The sequence below is a fragment of the Peromyscus maniculatus genome, chromosome 10 (assembly GCF_049852395.1).
Source record: "Peromyscus maniculatus bairdii isolate BWxNUB_F1_BW_parent chromosome 10, HU_Pman_BW_mat_3.1, whole genome shotgun sequence".
Classification (NCBI taxonomy): Eukaryota; Metazoa; Chordata; class Mammalia; order Rodentia; family Cricetidae; genus Peromyscus; species Peromyscus maniculatus.
In genome coordinates, this window is record NC_134861.1 from 4,824,745 (window position 1) to 4,839,403 (window position 14,659).

Genomic DNA, 14,659 nt, shown 5'->3' on the forward strand with positions numbered 1-14,659 from the left:
GCTACCAAGTGAGCTCCAGGAAAGGCGCAAAGCTACACAGAGAAACCCTGTCTCGAAAAACCAAAAAAAAAAAAAAAAATGATACATTAAAAAATGTCTTACCAATAGATATCTGCAAGAAAATGAAATGTGAGCCGGGTGGTGCTGGTGCACGCCTTTAATCTCAGCACTCAGGAGGCAGAGCCAGAGCCAGGTGGAGCTCTGTGAGTTCGAGGACAGCCTGGGCTACAGAGTGAGATCCAGAAAAGGCACAAAGCTACACAGAGAAACCCTGTCTCGGAAAAAAAATAAAAAAAAAAGAAGAAGAAGAAGAAGAAAAAGAAGAAAATGAAATGTGGGCTGAAGAATTGAATGAATAAATCCATTAAGAACTTAACTCCAAAATACATAAAGAAAATCAATCAAATAGAAAAATGGGTATACATTTTGAGTAGGCATCACACTTAGGATCTGTAAGGACTGATAAGTATGCAAACTGGTGCTCAGCTTCATTCCATCAGGCTAAATAAGGTTCCATTACATATGCACCAGAGAGGACATGTTTGTGAGGGCCTAGGGCAGAGCTGCCAGCTGAGGTCACAAACGCAGTGTGTCCAAGCTGCTTACAAAACGTGTTTTTGGTCTTCATTGTCAACTTGATAGGATTTAGGATCACCTGGAAGAAACATTTTTGGGTGCATCTGTTGGCCCTGCCTTAGGCTCATCCTAGTCACTGTTGCAAAACCAGGCTGCATGTTCAAGTTCAGCTTCAGCTTTCTTGAAGAAACCATTCCATACGTCAGCCAGATGCCCTGCTACGCTCTCCTTGGCTTGTATTCCCCTTCTAGCAGTTGTTATTACTGTAGAATGCACATTGTTTGTACACATGCTTAAACCTGCCTCACCCACCTGGAAGAGAACCCTGGAAAAGCTAAGACATGCTTGCCTTCTCCCTGCAAAATCATTAGTGTCCAGAGCCTGGCAGGCATATGACTGGTTCTTAATAATATTTAGTTGTTGTTGTTTTTTTTTTAAAGGTGAAAGTTCCTAGGTAAACAAACATGTGTATTGATTTTAGTCTTTAAAGCAGAGGTTCTCAACCTGTGGGTTGTGACCCTTTGAGGGTCTCTATGAGATATCCTACACACCAGATATTTACATTACCATTCATAACAGTAGAAAAAATTATAGTTATGAAGTAGCAATGAAATAATTTATGAAATTATGAATGAGGGTCACCACAACATGGGGAACTATATTAAAGGGTTACAGCATTGGGAAGGATGAGGACACCTGTTCTGAAGTTTTTATTGGTGCTGGAGAGATTGCTCCTCATAGTTAAGAGCACAGGCTGCTCTTCCATAGGAAGGGTTTGATTCCCAGCACCCATATGGTGGCTCACAACCATTTGTAACTCCATTTCTAGGGGATTTGATGCCCTCTCTGGCTTCCATGGGAACCAGGCACACATGGTACACAGATATACATGCAGGCAAAATACCCATAACATAAAATAAAAAATAAATAAATCTTTTTAAAAAGCTTTTATTAATACAGTCACAATATTCCTGTGATCAAGGTCCCATGCATGGTAGACAAATGCTCACCACTGAGCTATATTCCTGACTAACTGGGGCTTTAGAATTCCCTGTGAGAGGTTCCAGAGTCTCATTTTTAAATATAATTTACAATATAATTATAGCTACTTACACTTCCACCCCTGCGATGTGGAAGAGAGCTTCCTTTTGAAGAGGAAGGCACAGTGAGCGCCAAGCTCAGGTGCTTGCCGCTGGACTCCTCAGTGTGGGTGCCGACTTTGGGGGATTGCCTCTGTTGTTGGTAGAGGCTACGGTGACATTTGAGACCCTCAGCCCGCTTTCTGTCTTGACCCTGTAGGGATCTGCTGCAGGCGCTGACTGAGGAGGAGCTGCACACACTGGAGCGGAGCCTCTGCGTTTCTCAGGATGTGGAGCTCCCGATCCGGGCAGACGCCCAGGCACCCAGTGCCCTGGCACCTACCTTTTCTGCGTCCCTTCCCCCTGAGGAGCCACTTTCAGCCAGTGCCAGCAACCCAGAGGCAGAACTGGCCTGCTCAATGCAGTACGATGATCAGGAGTTGGAGGAGCTCAGCCGCATGGTCCACAGGGCTGGAGACGAGATGTCATCTCTGCTTTCACCGCCCAGTGCCTGCCAGTCCCCAGCACATAGGCCAGGCACAGAGGCCAGCCCCCGCGCGGAAGCCTCTCCAGCCAGAGCCCAGCTGAAATCAAGCAGTGATGAGGAGGAGAGGGTATTCTTCATGGATGATGTGGAGGTGACAGAGTCTTCTGCCAGGTCGGAATCCTCAGGGGGTACATTTGAGTTGACAGGTAGCATGGAGGGCAATGTTCCGCAGAGAATACATGATAGCCCGAGTGGAGAGGTGGAGGTCAGTGCACCTTCTCTGGTAAAGGAGGAAGACCGGAGCAACAACAACATTGAGGATGACAAGATAAAGCTGGCCAGCCTTGTAGGCTCCACTTCCTGCAGCTGTCTGGACTCACAGCTCTACCTGGATGGCTGGGAGGTGAGTGCAGATGATGCTGAGACAGCCGAGATGATTGCACACCGGACCGGGGGCATGAAACTTTCGGCCACAGTCATCTTCAATCCCAAGTCTCCCACCTCCTTGGACTCTGCCGGGGCAACCCAAGAAGCCACAGGCCATGGTATTTCCCCGTTGGAGCCCAGGGCAGAGGGGACAGGGGACAATTCACACAAACTCGGCGCTGCAGCCACCACCTGCCTCCTCCACTCCTGTGTGTGCTGTGGGAGCTGTGGGGACAGCAGGGAGGATGCGGTGGAGCGCCTGCGGGAGAAGTGTGGTCCAGGAAGCATCATCAGTGCCTCTAACCCTTCTGTAAGCTTAGCCAAGGCTGGTGACAAAGAGCCCGAGAGACTAGATGAAGCCTGGCCTTCTCCCGATGTCACCCTGCCTGCAGAAGATGCCTCCAATGGGCAGGAGCCCAAAGCCCCTGCTTCCAACAAGTGCCTGGCACACACCTCAGGGCCTCAGGTGGACACAGCAAGCAGGTTGCAAGGAGAGGGTGAGGTCAAAGGCCAGCCAGAGCCCGAGACCAGAAATCAGGACCCTGAGCAGTCCTCTGTGGTCAGGGAGGACAGTACAGGAGAAGCCCAACACCTGTCAGGCTCCAGGTAAGGGCTGATTCTGTTCTAGGGACCAGACTTCTCTTCTCGCATTTAGGACATATTCTGGCTGGTTCTCAAAGCACTGAGATGCTTCCTCTTCGAGTTTCTTGGCCATCAAACAGGTTCTGGACCCAGGGCAGGTATGTGATTGATGTCTGAAAAGATGAGGTATGGACTGCCCTTGGAGGTACCCATCCTGGAGGTACCCATCCTACACTAAGTTAAGCTGCCTACCAATGATCTCCAGAGGGCATCTTTCAGGTAATGTTGGTGCAGGGCCACTCCCTTCATCTTGGTAGCTCATTCTAAGCCCAGAGTAGCCCATGGTAAACTGCAGTAGTAAGTGGGCACAGGTGGGTGCTAACCACACAGCCTCCTGATCTTTGCCATCCCCATACCTGCTGGGCTCACACAGCTGAAAAGAAATTCACAGAAACCCTGACTATACAGAGCCATGCTGAGCTCTTGAGGCTACCCTTGGGCAAATTCTTGGGCAGTATCCCATGATCCTGGCCCTTCCTCAACTCTGTGTTCTCCCTGCTTGGTGTGGCTCTTCCCTCCCTAGGAGATCCCTCCCTGCTGTTGTGTGATGGTGTCAGGGTGCGGGGGAGGCTTTGGGTTTCTAGAGCAGACATGTTCTTTAGAACTGAGACTTCCGTCTTTGCCTCTCACCTGAGTGTTCTGTCCATAGCAGAATTTCACAAGCATCACTGATGTTGGCTCTATGGTCTACTTTGTCTTTAATGTTGTGAGGAGGAAGAGGAGGGGCAAAGAAGCCAGCCCAGCCTGAGTGGCTCATACGTTGTCATGATGTCTTCAGAACCCTGCCTTTGGAGACCTCCCCGGACAAGGGAGGGAGGACAGGAGAGGAAGGGTTTCCTCCACCTAGAGGTCCTGGAATCCAGCACAGATGGGTGTGTACAGGTTGGGACAAAGCAAAGGACAAGGAAGGGCACAGGTGTAGAAGGAAAGTACTCTCATACCAGGGGGCAGAAGCTTCTGGGCCATGGGCAGATGCCTCCTTCCTCATCCCTTCTTGTGCAGCCAGTGGTCACCACATTCGCTGGAAGCATGTGGGAAAGAGCTGGTCAGGCTCTTGTGTCTGTCATAAATCCGAAGGTTCTCTCACTCACCTCATAGTTCTTTGCTCTGCTATTGGCTGTGGGGCAGGACTGTAACTTCTGTGGTCAGTAAAAGCCACCGTGGCAGAAGCTCCTAGCCTGCCTACTCCCTAGCCACTGGCAACCTCTGATCTGCTTTTGGCATCTGTGATCTTCAGACTGTGGACATTGAGAACAAGTCATACAGTGCAGGCCCTTCATGTCCCTCATCTTTCCCTGTGCAGGGTTTTCAAGGGTCATCTACACTGCAGCTAGAGTAGCCACATCACTCCTTTCTACAACTGTGACACCCTCACTGTGCAGAGTGGCCATGCTGTCACCCCCTTCACAGCTGATAGATGTGTAGGGTGTTTCTTGGCTGTCAAGAACAAATGTTGCTATGAAATTATTTTTCCAGTTTTGTGTGGACCTGTGTTTTCATTATTTTGGGTCTCTAAGAGTAGAACATGTGGGTCATATAGCAACTGGCTGTTTTCCACATACCTGAGGTTACATACATCCTACAAGTGTTTATATGAGGTGTTCAGCTTCTTCACATTGTCTATGATTTTTAATAATATTCTACCCTTAGGGCATAATTCATTAGTATGTAGTCAATTGTCTTGTCAGGTGCACACCTGTAATTTCAGCCCTTCGAGATCTGGGACAGGAGAATGGCAAATTTGAAGCCAGCTTGGGTGACAGAGTAAGAATTTGTCTCAAAACCAAACCAAACAAAAAAGAACCAAAGTTACTTGAAATTGTTTAACTTTGCATTAAGTTTATAGACACTACCACTTATATTTAGCTCAGTTTTATAATTACATAGAGAATGTGCATGCTTTTTAGACAAATCTAAACAAATCAGATGTAAAGAAGTCTGTCTAGAGGGACTTTGCTCTCTCTTGTGTCTAAAGGGAATGGATATTAAAGTTTCGTGGCCCAGAGGTAGACTTCAGTATGCATGCTCCTGATGTTAGGCAGATGGCTCTGACCTCCATACCCCCTTCTCCACCTTGCTTCCTGACCCCTAGTCCAAGGCCTTCCCAGAACTCTTTGGAGACACCCCCATTTTCCTTTACTGAAAAGTCAGGCCGTGATGTCTACAGAGCGACATCCACACTCCAGCTGTTGCAGATGGTGCCGCTGTGGACAGCTGCTGCAGAGGGCTCTCCTGTTCCATAAAGCCTTTCTCGGAGGCAGCCCCAGCTTCACAGCCATGTCAAGTGGAATGAATTAACTTCCCAAAGGCTGCCAATAGCTACTTTGAGGCATCTGGCTCAGTTTATTGGTGAGTGAATTATTTTTCTACAAGGCTGACACAAAATCCCTAAAAATTCCTTGACAGAAGAGGTGTGTGTGTGTTTTTAAGTTTTGACTTGCTCTTTTTCCTACTTGTCCAGGTAACAGCCAGCAAACATCTACCATCTGGAAGCTCCTCTCACCCTGGGAAGGGCCCTTCACAACATGCCTCTGCATTTAGGCCCAGCCCAGCTCAGCACACACTCAAAACTCAGCTATGAAAAGGGGAGAAAACCCACCTGGTGGCTCAGAAGACCTCCCACCTTCCAGGAAGCCTGTTTAGAAGATACAAAGGGTTTGAAGAGCAAGCATTTGGCAGGAGGCCAAGACCTCAGACAGCCGTATGCTGGCCCAGCACTGTGCTTTAGGGAGCTGGAAGAGGTCAGCCTACAGCTACCTGTCTGTCACGCCTGTCCCAGCACTGGCAGAACTGGCATGGGAGCATCGGTCATGTGTTCCGTGTCATGAGCACATTTCTCAGGTCAAGCCACGTGTGTGATACACACACAGATGATACACACAGGCAGAACATTTGCTGAAATGCAGAGCGAGACACCAGGAGGTCTGGCTAGTGGGACAACGTTGTGACAAAGCTTTCTCATGACACACGTGGTCTCACGCACGGGGTGGTCTATTAGTCAGGGTTCTCTAAAGGAACAGAACCGAGAGGAGATATCTATATCTATATATATGGATTTATTAGGTTGACTTAGAGAATGCAGTCTGAGTATTGCATCAATGGCTGTCTCATGCAGGTAAGGCTGAGAACCTGGTAGTTGTTCAGTCCATAGGCTGGATGTCTCAGCAGTCCCAGGTTGGGACTGTAGTCCCGGAGGGTTCCTGGGGAACTGCTGATCTTCAGTCCACATTGCAATCCTGAAGAAGCTAGTTCTAATATGGTTGAGGGAATGCCTCGGCAACAGGATAGATGACCAGTGAGAGTGAGGACAAGTAGGCAGAAAGCAAAATTTCCTTCTCTGTTCTTCTGTGTGGGCTGCAACCAGGTGTCGCCCACATTTAGTGTGGGCTATCCTGCTTCAAATAACTTGACAAGGAAAATCCCTCACAGCATCTTGGGTTTCAGTTGCATTCCATATGCAGTTAAGGTGACAGTCAAGATTATCCATCACAAGTGGGTCATGATTCTCCTCTAATTCTGCATCTGGGAGACAAACCTAGATGCTAATGTCTGCCTCTCCCTGGTATCCCTGAAAGGGACAGTTACCTTCACTCTCTGCAAGCAGCAGGATCCGTTTCACTGCTGTTATAATTTGATCATGGGATTCACCCATCATCCGGCAGGTGCCCCTGTACCTCCTGTGGCATGTGGCGTGGAAAGTCTAATGAACTGTGGGTAGGCCCTATGCTCACAGGCTTCTGTCCCATGTGTGAGCCTTACCTCTCTGTGCTATAAATGGGAAGAAAGCAGGAAGTTGTTGTAAGAGACCTGCCTTCAAGGCTGGAGGCCCCCATTTCCCTGGGGTCTGTGTGGCTTGTCAGCTAGAAGATGGCCACCAGAGGGGAGGAGAGTTGCCCCTGTCAGGGGACATGCTGGAAGCAGATGGGCTTAAGGCTGAGAGAGTGCACCCTACTGGAGAAGCCCCTTCCCAGGTGGTCTTCTGGTCCTGGCTGATTCCACCAGCGCCATCACACAAGGGTGGCAGGACATTTTCATGCACTGACCCTGCTGAATGAATGTTCTAGAACCTGTGTTCTTTAGTTCTTTGCTTTCTGCTGGCTTCTTTTCTATCTGTTCAGTGGTCAGAAATGAACCTTTTTTGAGGAAAGTTGACTTTATTTATTATTTATTTAGTTGGTTTGTTTGGCTTTTTGAGACAGGGTTTCTCTATGTAGACCAGGCTAGCCTCAAACTCACAAGAGATCCACCTTCCTCTGCTGGGATTAAAGGCATGTGTCACCACTGCCCAACGAAAGTTGACTTTTTATTTTTAAAGAATGGAACCTAATCTTTATTTACAGGACACTGCAGGATATGAAATTCTGCATAGAAATAAGAAAGTTGGGACAGTTTCATATAGTATGTACAGTTCACAACTGTTCAAGTATAGTTTCTTTGTAAAAAGTGGTACAATAACAAACCACATTTAAAAAGAGTTCTTAGTAAAGAAACAGTAAGAGAAATTTATGAGGGACACAGCACATAGCTAACAACTTTGTGCCTCAAACTGGACATCAGAAGTTAAAGCTCCTGGGAGCCCCATCCTGAGCTTGGGAGGCAAAGCCTTCAGAGGTAGTTTCCGACACCACATTCTGCTCTCCCTCTTCCGCCACTGAGAAGTGCTTCTCAATCAAGCTTAACAAGGCCTCGTCTACAAACTCATTTTCATGGCTCTGTAGTGCTTCAGTTTTGTCCCAGGCTCCACACTCTTCAATCATTATACTGAGTCTCTGTCTCACCTAGTTCCTCAGCAGTGTGAAAGATATTGGAAAAGGCATCAAGAATAACGAGAATAATGTTGGTATCTTTTGCACTGAAGAAGTTCATCAAAGGTTTTATCATGACACAATGTGTGTCAATATACACAATCTGTTCAACAGTTCTACCATGAGTGTAGTTGGCTGCAGCCCACACAGCTTCCTTCTGTGTCTTAAAGTCTGCCTTAGAGAGGACACCAACAAGAAATGGGACTAAGCCGTGACTCACAACTTGCTGTATCTGGTCCTGGCGTCCAGCTGTGATGTGTGACATTGTTCATGTGACCTCCTTCTGAATATTAGTTTCAGGGTTTGTTAGCAGGCTGTATTCCCCATGGCTCTTAGGAGGCACAGTTGGCAAGTCAGTAGCTCCTAGAAGCTTCACAAGTTGTGTACAACTCCTGACTTCACAACCATTGCAATGGTTGTCAGTCAAGCAGGAAATGTTAATCACGTAGGAAACAGCCCAGCAGGGATCTGCTAATACTTCTGGATCATTGTGATACAGGAGACAAACTAAAGTAGGAAAAATCTGCTCAGTAGCATCTAAGTGGAGGTGCAGGAATTCTTGCTTGGACAGAGGTTTGAAAGTGTCCAGGTAAGATTACGTAAGTAACCACATGCCAAGGAAGACAGGTCAGGGATTGCAAGAAGTGCCAACAGTGGGTCACCTGCACCATATTTAATAACTAAAACCAAACGATCACCTGCAGTATTTCCAAGAGCCCATACAGCTTGCTCGCTGATGTAAGCCTGGGAGATGCCAAGAGAGAAATGAATGCTGGGATAGCGCCTCCATCCACTGCAGCCTTGGTCTGTTCAGATGTTCCAGAAGCAATGTTAGTAAGCACCCAAGCAGATTCAAACTGAATGGGACTATGGTCAACTTTGCCCAAGAAGGACACAAATTTTGAGTTCAAACCAGCCCGGATGATGTTGTCTATAGGAGGCTGTTTCTCCCTAGAAAGCAATTCCCGAGCAGCTTCAGTAGTTTGGAGCTGGATTTCCAAATGGTTGCTGTTTATGCCTTCAACCGTGTCCTCAACAGACCAGTTTACAGAGCCCTGATTGTTATGGTTTCCCTGCAGTGGAGAAGTAGCATCATCAGGAAATGAGCTGACATTTCTCCTTTTTAGCATCTGGTCATCTTTCTTCGCTTCCCTCAGTTTCACATTAACGTCTATTCGGCCGGGCTGCATTTCAGTACTGTCCTTTCCCTTGTTCTTGACTCTGTTAAGCCGGGCAGCTGGTGAGTTAGCGTTCTCATTGATGGTTGCAAGAGTAAGGGGGAAGCTGCAGAGTGGGCTCAGGCTTCCGCGACAGGCAACATGGGGCTCTCAGGCTGCGGGTTTGGAGGCCCTCAAAATGTCCCCCGAGCCTCAGCCCTCAGACTTTGTGCCAAAAGCTGACATTTTTAAAAAGCTGGGTTTCTCCCGCCTAGCCTTAGCTTCCTGACTCAAAATATTCTTTGGTGTCATCTCCATTGGCTGCTTGTCAGAGGATGAAGACCATTCAAGCCCGTCTCCCACCGTGAACATTGCGCAAGTATTTGCTGTAGAAACAACATTAATCCAGCTTTTTTATTCCCTCTGATTGTAAGTGCGGTCCCTGTTCATTGTAAAACCTTTAGAAACATTAAAAAGACTAAAAGAAGTAAATAAAAATTTCCCACATTTTATGAATAGTTTTTTGATTATTTTTTTTCACTAAAAACATGGTGTTGTGAGCATTTCTCCATAAAGTTCTTTTAAAACACAATTCTAAGGGCTGGTTAGATGGCTTAGTGATTAAGAGTACTGACTGCTTTTCCAGAGGTCCTTGGTGCAGTTCACATGGTAGTTCACAGCTGTCTGTAACTCTAGTTCCGGGGCCTTTAATGCCCTCTCCTGGCATCAGCAGGTAAATATGTAGTGCATAGACACACATGCAGGAAAAACACTCATACACACAAAATTAAAAATTAAAAAAACCCACAATTCCCCGGGCAGTGGTGGCACACGCCTTTAATCCCAGCACTTGGGAGCAGAGGCAGGCGGATTTCTGTGAGTTCGAGGCCAGCCTGGGCTACAGAGTGAGTTCCAAGAAAGGCACAAGGCTACACAGAGGAAACTCTTGTCTTGAAAAACCAAAAAAACAAAACAAAACAAAAAACCCACAACTTTAATTGAAATGGTATTGTGTCACAGGACATAGTCTAGTTACTCTGTGTTTTCAGTTTCTGTGTTCCGTTAGCCTTGTACAGTTTCCTTTGGTTTTTTTCTTTAGAATTTATCCCAGTGTCTAGAATCAGCACCACAAAGGTCAAAGTTTTTGCAGAGAAGCATTGACTTAATGGTCGTAGCATACATCCTCCAAGGTGTGCCCATCCTTACCAACACAGATGCCCACTCCATGTCTTCCTAACCTGGGAGGCAAAGCCTGGCCCTCCCGCTGGCTGTGTGCTCTTTTTTGGTGCCTGAGAATTTCCTTGGTTTTTCCTTAACCTCATTGGACAGCTGGGGTTCTAGTTTTCCTCCCTGCCCCACAGCATCCTTCTTTCAGATGTATCATAGCAGACACCTTTTTTTCTGATCTCTTACTGACTGCTTGTTCTCTGTGTTGCTGTCTCTGGGTTTACAGAGGTCTTAGTTCTATTTTGTGTGCCTACGTTTATAAAAATTCTGGAAATTTGTTCTCCTGCGTCCCTTTGCTCCTTGTCTCCTGGTCACTGTGGCTTTTCTTTCTCTCCGTTAGCCCTGCAACAGGGGTGCCTAGAGTGAGGTGAGGCTTGGCACCACATCCAAGGATTTGGACCGCCTGGCCTTTGTCTTGTTTGGTTGTTTTTGAAGTTGGGTCTTGTTATATAGCTCTGGTTGGCCTTGACTTCACAGTCTTGCTTCAGCCTCCAGAGTGCTGGGTCTATAGACATCTGCCACCACACCCAACTTCATCCAGCCTTTGAAAGTGTCAGCCTGTAACTGCTAGACTGGTGGCCATCCTAACTGATATCCTGCTTTGGCTCAAGAACTCTTAGGAATGGTCACCATTTATGTCCCTCCTGCAGAAGTCCAGCCTGCTCTGTGTTTCTCTACTCTGTGGTCACACCCTTGTTGGGGGATAATAGGAACTTCCAGGCCTACCCTGGGCACAGGCCATGTGCTCTGACTGCTTCTTTATCTTGCAGCCTTGAGGTAGCAGACAGTTAACATAGGGGAGATTCTCCTATAGCTCTATTATTGAGCCCTCATTCCTCCCCACCCCCCTAGAAGTGTCAAACAGCAGGATGGGCAGGCTCAGGGGTGGGGGGTGGTGCCCTTGCATGGGCTTCATGACCTAAGCTTGTTTTGACATTTCTCAGCCCACTAGCTTCTTGGAAGAAAGAAGCAACATAGCCCAAGGACTTGCCACACTCTTTTGCCTCCTCTTCTCCCTCCTGGTTGCCCCTCCTTCAGCACTGGCCATTTCTATCCTTTGTCACCGCCGGTACCCACGATGGTTATTCTTACCCCTCCTTTCTTAGAATTATTCCTCATGGTCATTCCTCACCATCTTTGCTGTTTTCCATACCAATTTTGTGCTCTATGTCACAGCTCTGGATTTTGCTGTCTCCAGGACCCATTTCTGCTGTGTTCCACTCTCAAGGGACAGTGGTCAACAGCAAGGTGGGGTTTGTGCCTCAAGTGTAAGCTTTCCGTTCAACCTCTCCTTTCCTGTCTCTCTTTGCTATGGTCTGAACCCTTCTGCTCTTGATGGGATGAGAACTATGGCTCAGGAGCTCAGGGCTCTGGATGCTTTGGCAACTACAGCAAGAAACCTGCAGCCCGTGCTGTGTAGACAAAAGCTCCAGCACCCCAACACCTCTTCTCCACAGAGAGGTTGAGATCGACTTGTTACTTCCAGGCCATGTCATACCAAGTCCCATGGCCTTCAGCCCACTTCTGGTGTCCGGCCTGTGAGGACAGGTGGGCTAGCACATCAGTAAAACAGTAGTGTGTCCCCAGCTGGCTCTGATCATGCACAGACTCCCACCCAGCTCACAGATGTCAGGGACAGACTACCTGATGCCCTGAGCCCACCCTAGTGTCTCGTCCAAGTGTCACTACTGTCTTCTGACCTCGGCAGCTTGAGAAGATCTGCTTTCCCTTCTATTGCAGAAAACAGCTGCAGCATCTGGTTCAATCAGTCCTACGCTGTACTTCAGAGGGAAGGGGAGGCAAGTCAAGGGACAGGAGCCGCAAAGGCAGTACTGCTTGGCACAGATCTCACCTGGTCCTAACGTTGTGCTCTCCTGCGGTTTCTGAAGACGAGCCTCCTATTGGGGGAAGGGCTCAGCAGAGGACCAGCGCTGGGGTGGGGCTGGCAGGGAGACTTGAGCTGGCAGTCCAGCTTTGATCTGGTGACTGTGGAGCCTGAGACCACAGATCTTGGAGTTCTTGGCCTCTCGGCCAGGCTGTGCCCACCAAGTGCTATTTCTACAGGAACCACCCAGGGCCAGACACTGGATGTTGTTCTGGACGCTGCAGCCACCATTCTTAGTCAGCTATGTATGAGATCCCATATCTGCAATAATCACAAAAGCCCTATCCACTGCACCCTATGGAAGGAAAACAGGAATGACTGAGTGGAGGAGAACTTTGAGTGATTTGAACTCTTGAGATGAGGCATAATGATGGCATCAAACCAGCTGTTCATAAGTGATGTATTGGGGGCTGCCACAGGGCTAGATTAGGACTAGAGTGTTGGTCTACCATAGTCTGGCTGGGTGGGGGTTGGGTTCTCCCATGAATCCCATCTTGGCACTAGCCATATGACCTCCTAGGTCAATGGAATCCCTGGAAAGACAGTGACAGCCTGCAGCTCCCTGAGCATAGGGAGGTTTTATGAGGCATGCTGTCCTTCTAGGCCAAAGGGATGGCCATGACCACAGGGTCCCCTGTAACAGTCCTTTCAGTCTGCCCCTCAGCCTCGACTCCAGCTTCTGTCTCTATCCTGGTCACTTGGCAGCTCCCACATCTCATGACCACACCCTAATTCTTACGCAGTTGCATCTTCGAGCAGGTGCCCAGAAGAAATCAGCTGGTTTCTAAGGCCACTCCTCAGTTGCCTTTCCTCATCTGTGTGTATTCTCTGCTTCTCCATCCCTCTGTGTTCTCCCTCTGGTCACTGTTTGCTTCCTTGGGCCACAGCCCTTGCCCCTGTGCTGTGACATCTCTCTTGATCTCTCCAATGTCCATTCTCTTTAACATTGCAACATGACACTGTCATCTACAAAGTTCACACCCAAGAACTGTAAGGGCCAAGTGTATAGGTGCACACCTTTAATCCCACCATTTGAGAAGCAGAGGCAGGTAGATTTCTAAGTTTGAGGCTAGCCTGGTCTACATGTTGAGGTCTAGGCTAGCCAGGCCTACATAGCAAGATCCTGTATTTAAAAAAATGTTATCATCCAGGCAGTGGTTGTATACACCTTTAATCCTAGCACTCGGGAGGTAGAGGCAGGCAGATCTCTGAGTTCGAGACCAGCCTGGTCTACAGAGTGAGTTCCAGCACAGCCAGAGCTACACAGAGAAACCCTGCTTTGAAAAATCAAAACAAACAAAAAGCCTCATAATGTTTAAATAAGCTTACAGTTCTGGGCTACAGATCAGACACACCTTATACCATGCCATCAGCACAGTTCCAATTACTGTGTTTCTTGAGCCAATGGGGCACTTTGCCAGTGTGGTCTCATGGGATAATCTATGGCTACCTTCGAGCAGGCATGTCTATGGTTACCCCTGCTGGCCCATGGCTGCAGTGGCCTGCCCTAACTGATTCCAGCTGCTGGGCTACCTGCTAGAGCCATCCACAGTGTCTCCCAGCAAGTTCCCTGTGGCATGGTATTGCATCTCCTATGTATCTGGATGGGACTTAGAATTTTTATTTAGGGAAATGCACTGGCTAAAAGCCAAGTGGAAGTTAGCAGCACCATGGCATAGAAGGCAGTGGGCCCTCAGGATGTCCCCAAGCCTAGCACTATTGGGACTTGAAGTCTCATTGTTGGTCTTTTCACTTCCTCCATCCTTTCCCCAGATTCTTCCCTGTTTTATGTATGTATAGTGTATTTGTGTCTGAGTGTATTGTATGTGTGCTTGTATGCACATACATTTGTGTACATGTAGGCATATATTACATATGTAAATGCACTTTTGCTTACCTGCATTTCCTTACTTTCATAGTGCACACACGTACTGCATATTAAGTTAGAAAGTAGTGATGTGGAGGTTAGGGTCCCATACCATAATAATGGATCTTTCCTAAGAGCTGGCTGAGTGCTCTCCTGGTCCTGACTGTGTCCCTGAGCCCTGATGGCTCCTGAAGGTGTGAGCAGCATTGTAGGCTGATATATAGATGAATCTGGGCCAAGGAAGGTGTGAGCAGCATTGTGGGCTGATATATAGATGAATCTGGGCCAAGGAAGATGCCTGGTGGGCAGACAGGGCCAGCAGAGTAGTTGTGGCATCTGTAGAGGGATGGCTGTGGCAACTGAGAGGCAGTCCTCAGATTGGGCGCCATTGTACTCAGTCCCATAGGGGAGTGATGCAGACTTAGGCTCACATACCTCTAACACAGCACGTCTGGTAGATGCAAAGCCTCCCTCCATCCTGGGGTGAGGTTGTGGGGATACCTGCATG

General features: G+C 48.0%; 1 protein-coding gene and 1 pseudogene across 3 annotated transcripts in view; one reads left to right on the forward strand and one right to left on the reverse strand.

Moving 5' to 3' along the window:
- Zfyve28 (zinc finger FYVE-type containing 28) overlaps positions 1-14,659 on the forward strand; it is a 120,589-nt gene that overhangs the window by 90,345 nt on the left and 15,585 nt on the right. For all 3 annotated transcript variants that reach the window (XM_042285799.2, XM_042285800.2, XM_042285798.2), the window contains exon 8: positions 1,876-3,174. In XM_042285799.2, the coding sequence (XP_042141733.1) occupies positions 1,876-3,174 (1,299 nt within the window). The remainder of the gene's footprint in view (positions 1-1,875; positions 3,175-14,659) is intronic.
- LOC107400699 (importin subunit alpha-1 pseudogene) lies at positions 7,764-9,544 on the reverse strand (annotated as a pseudogene).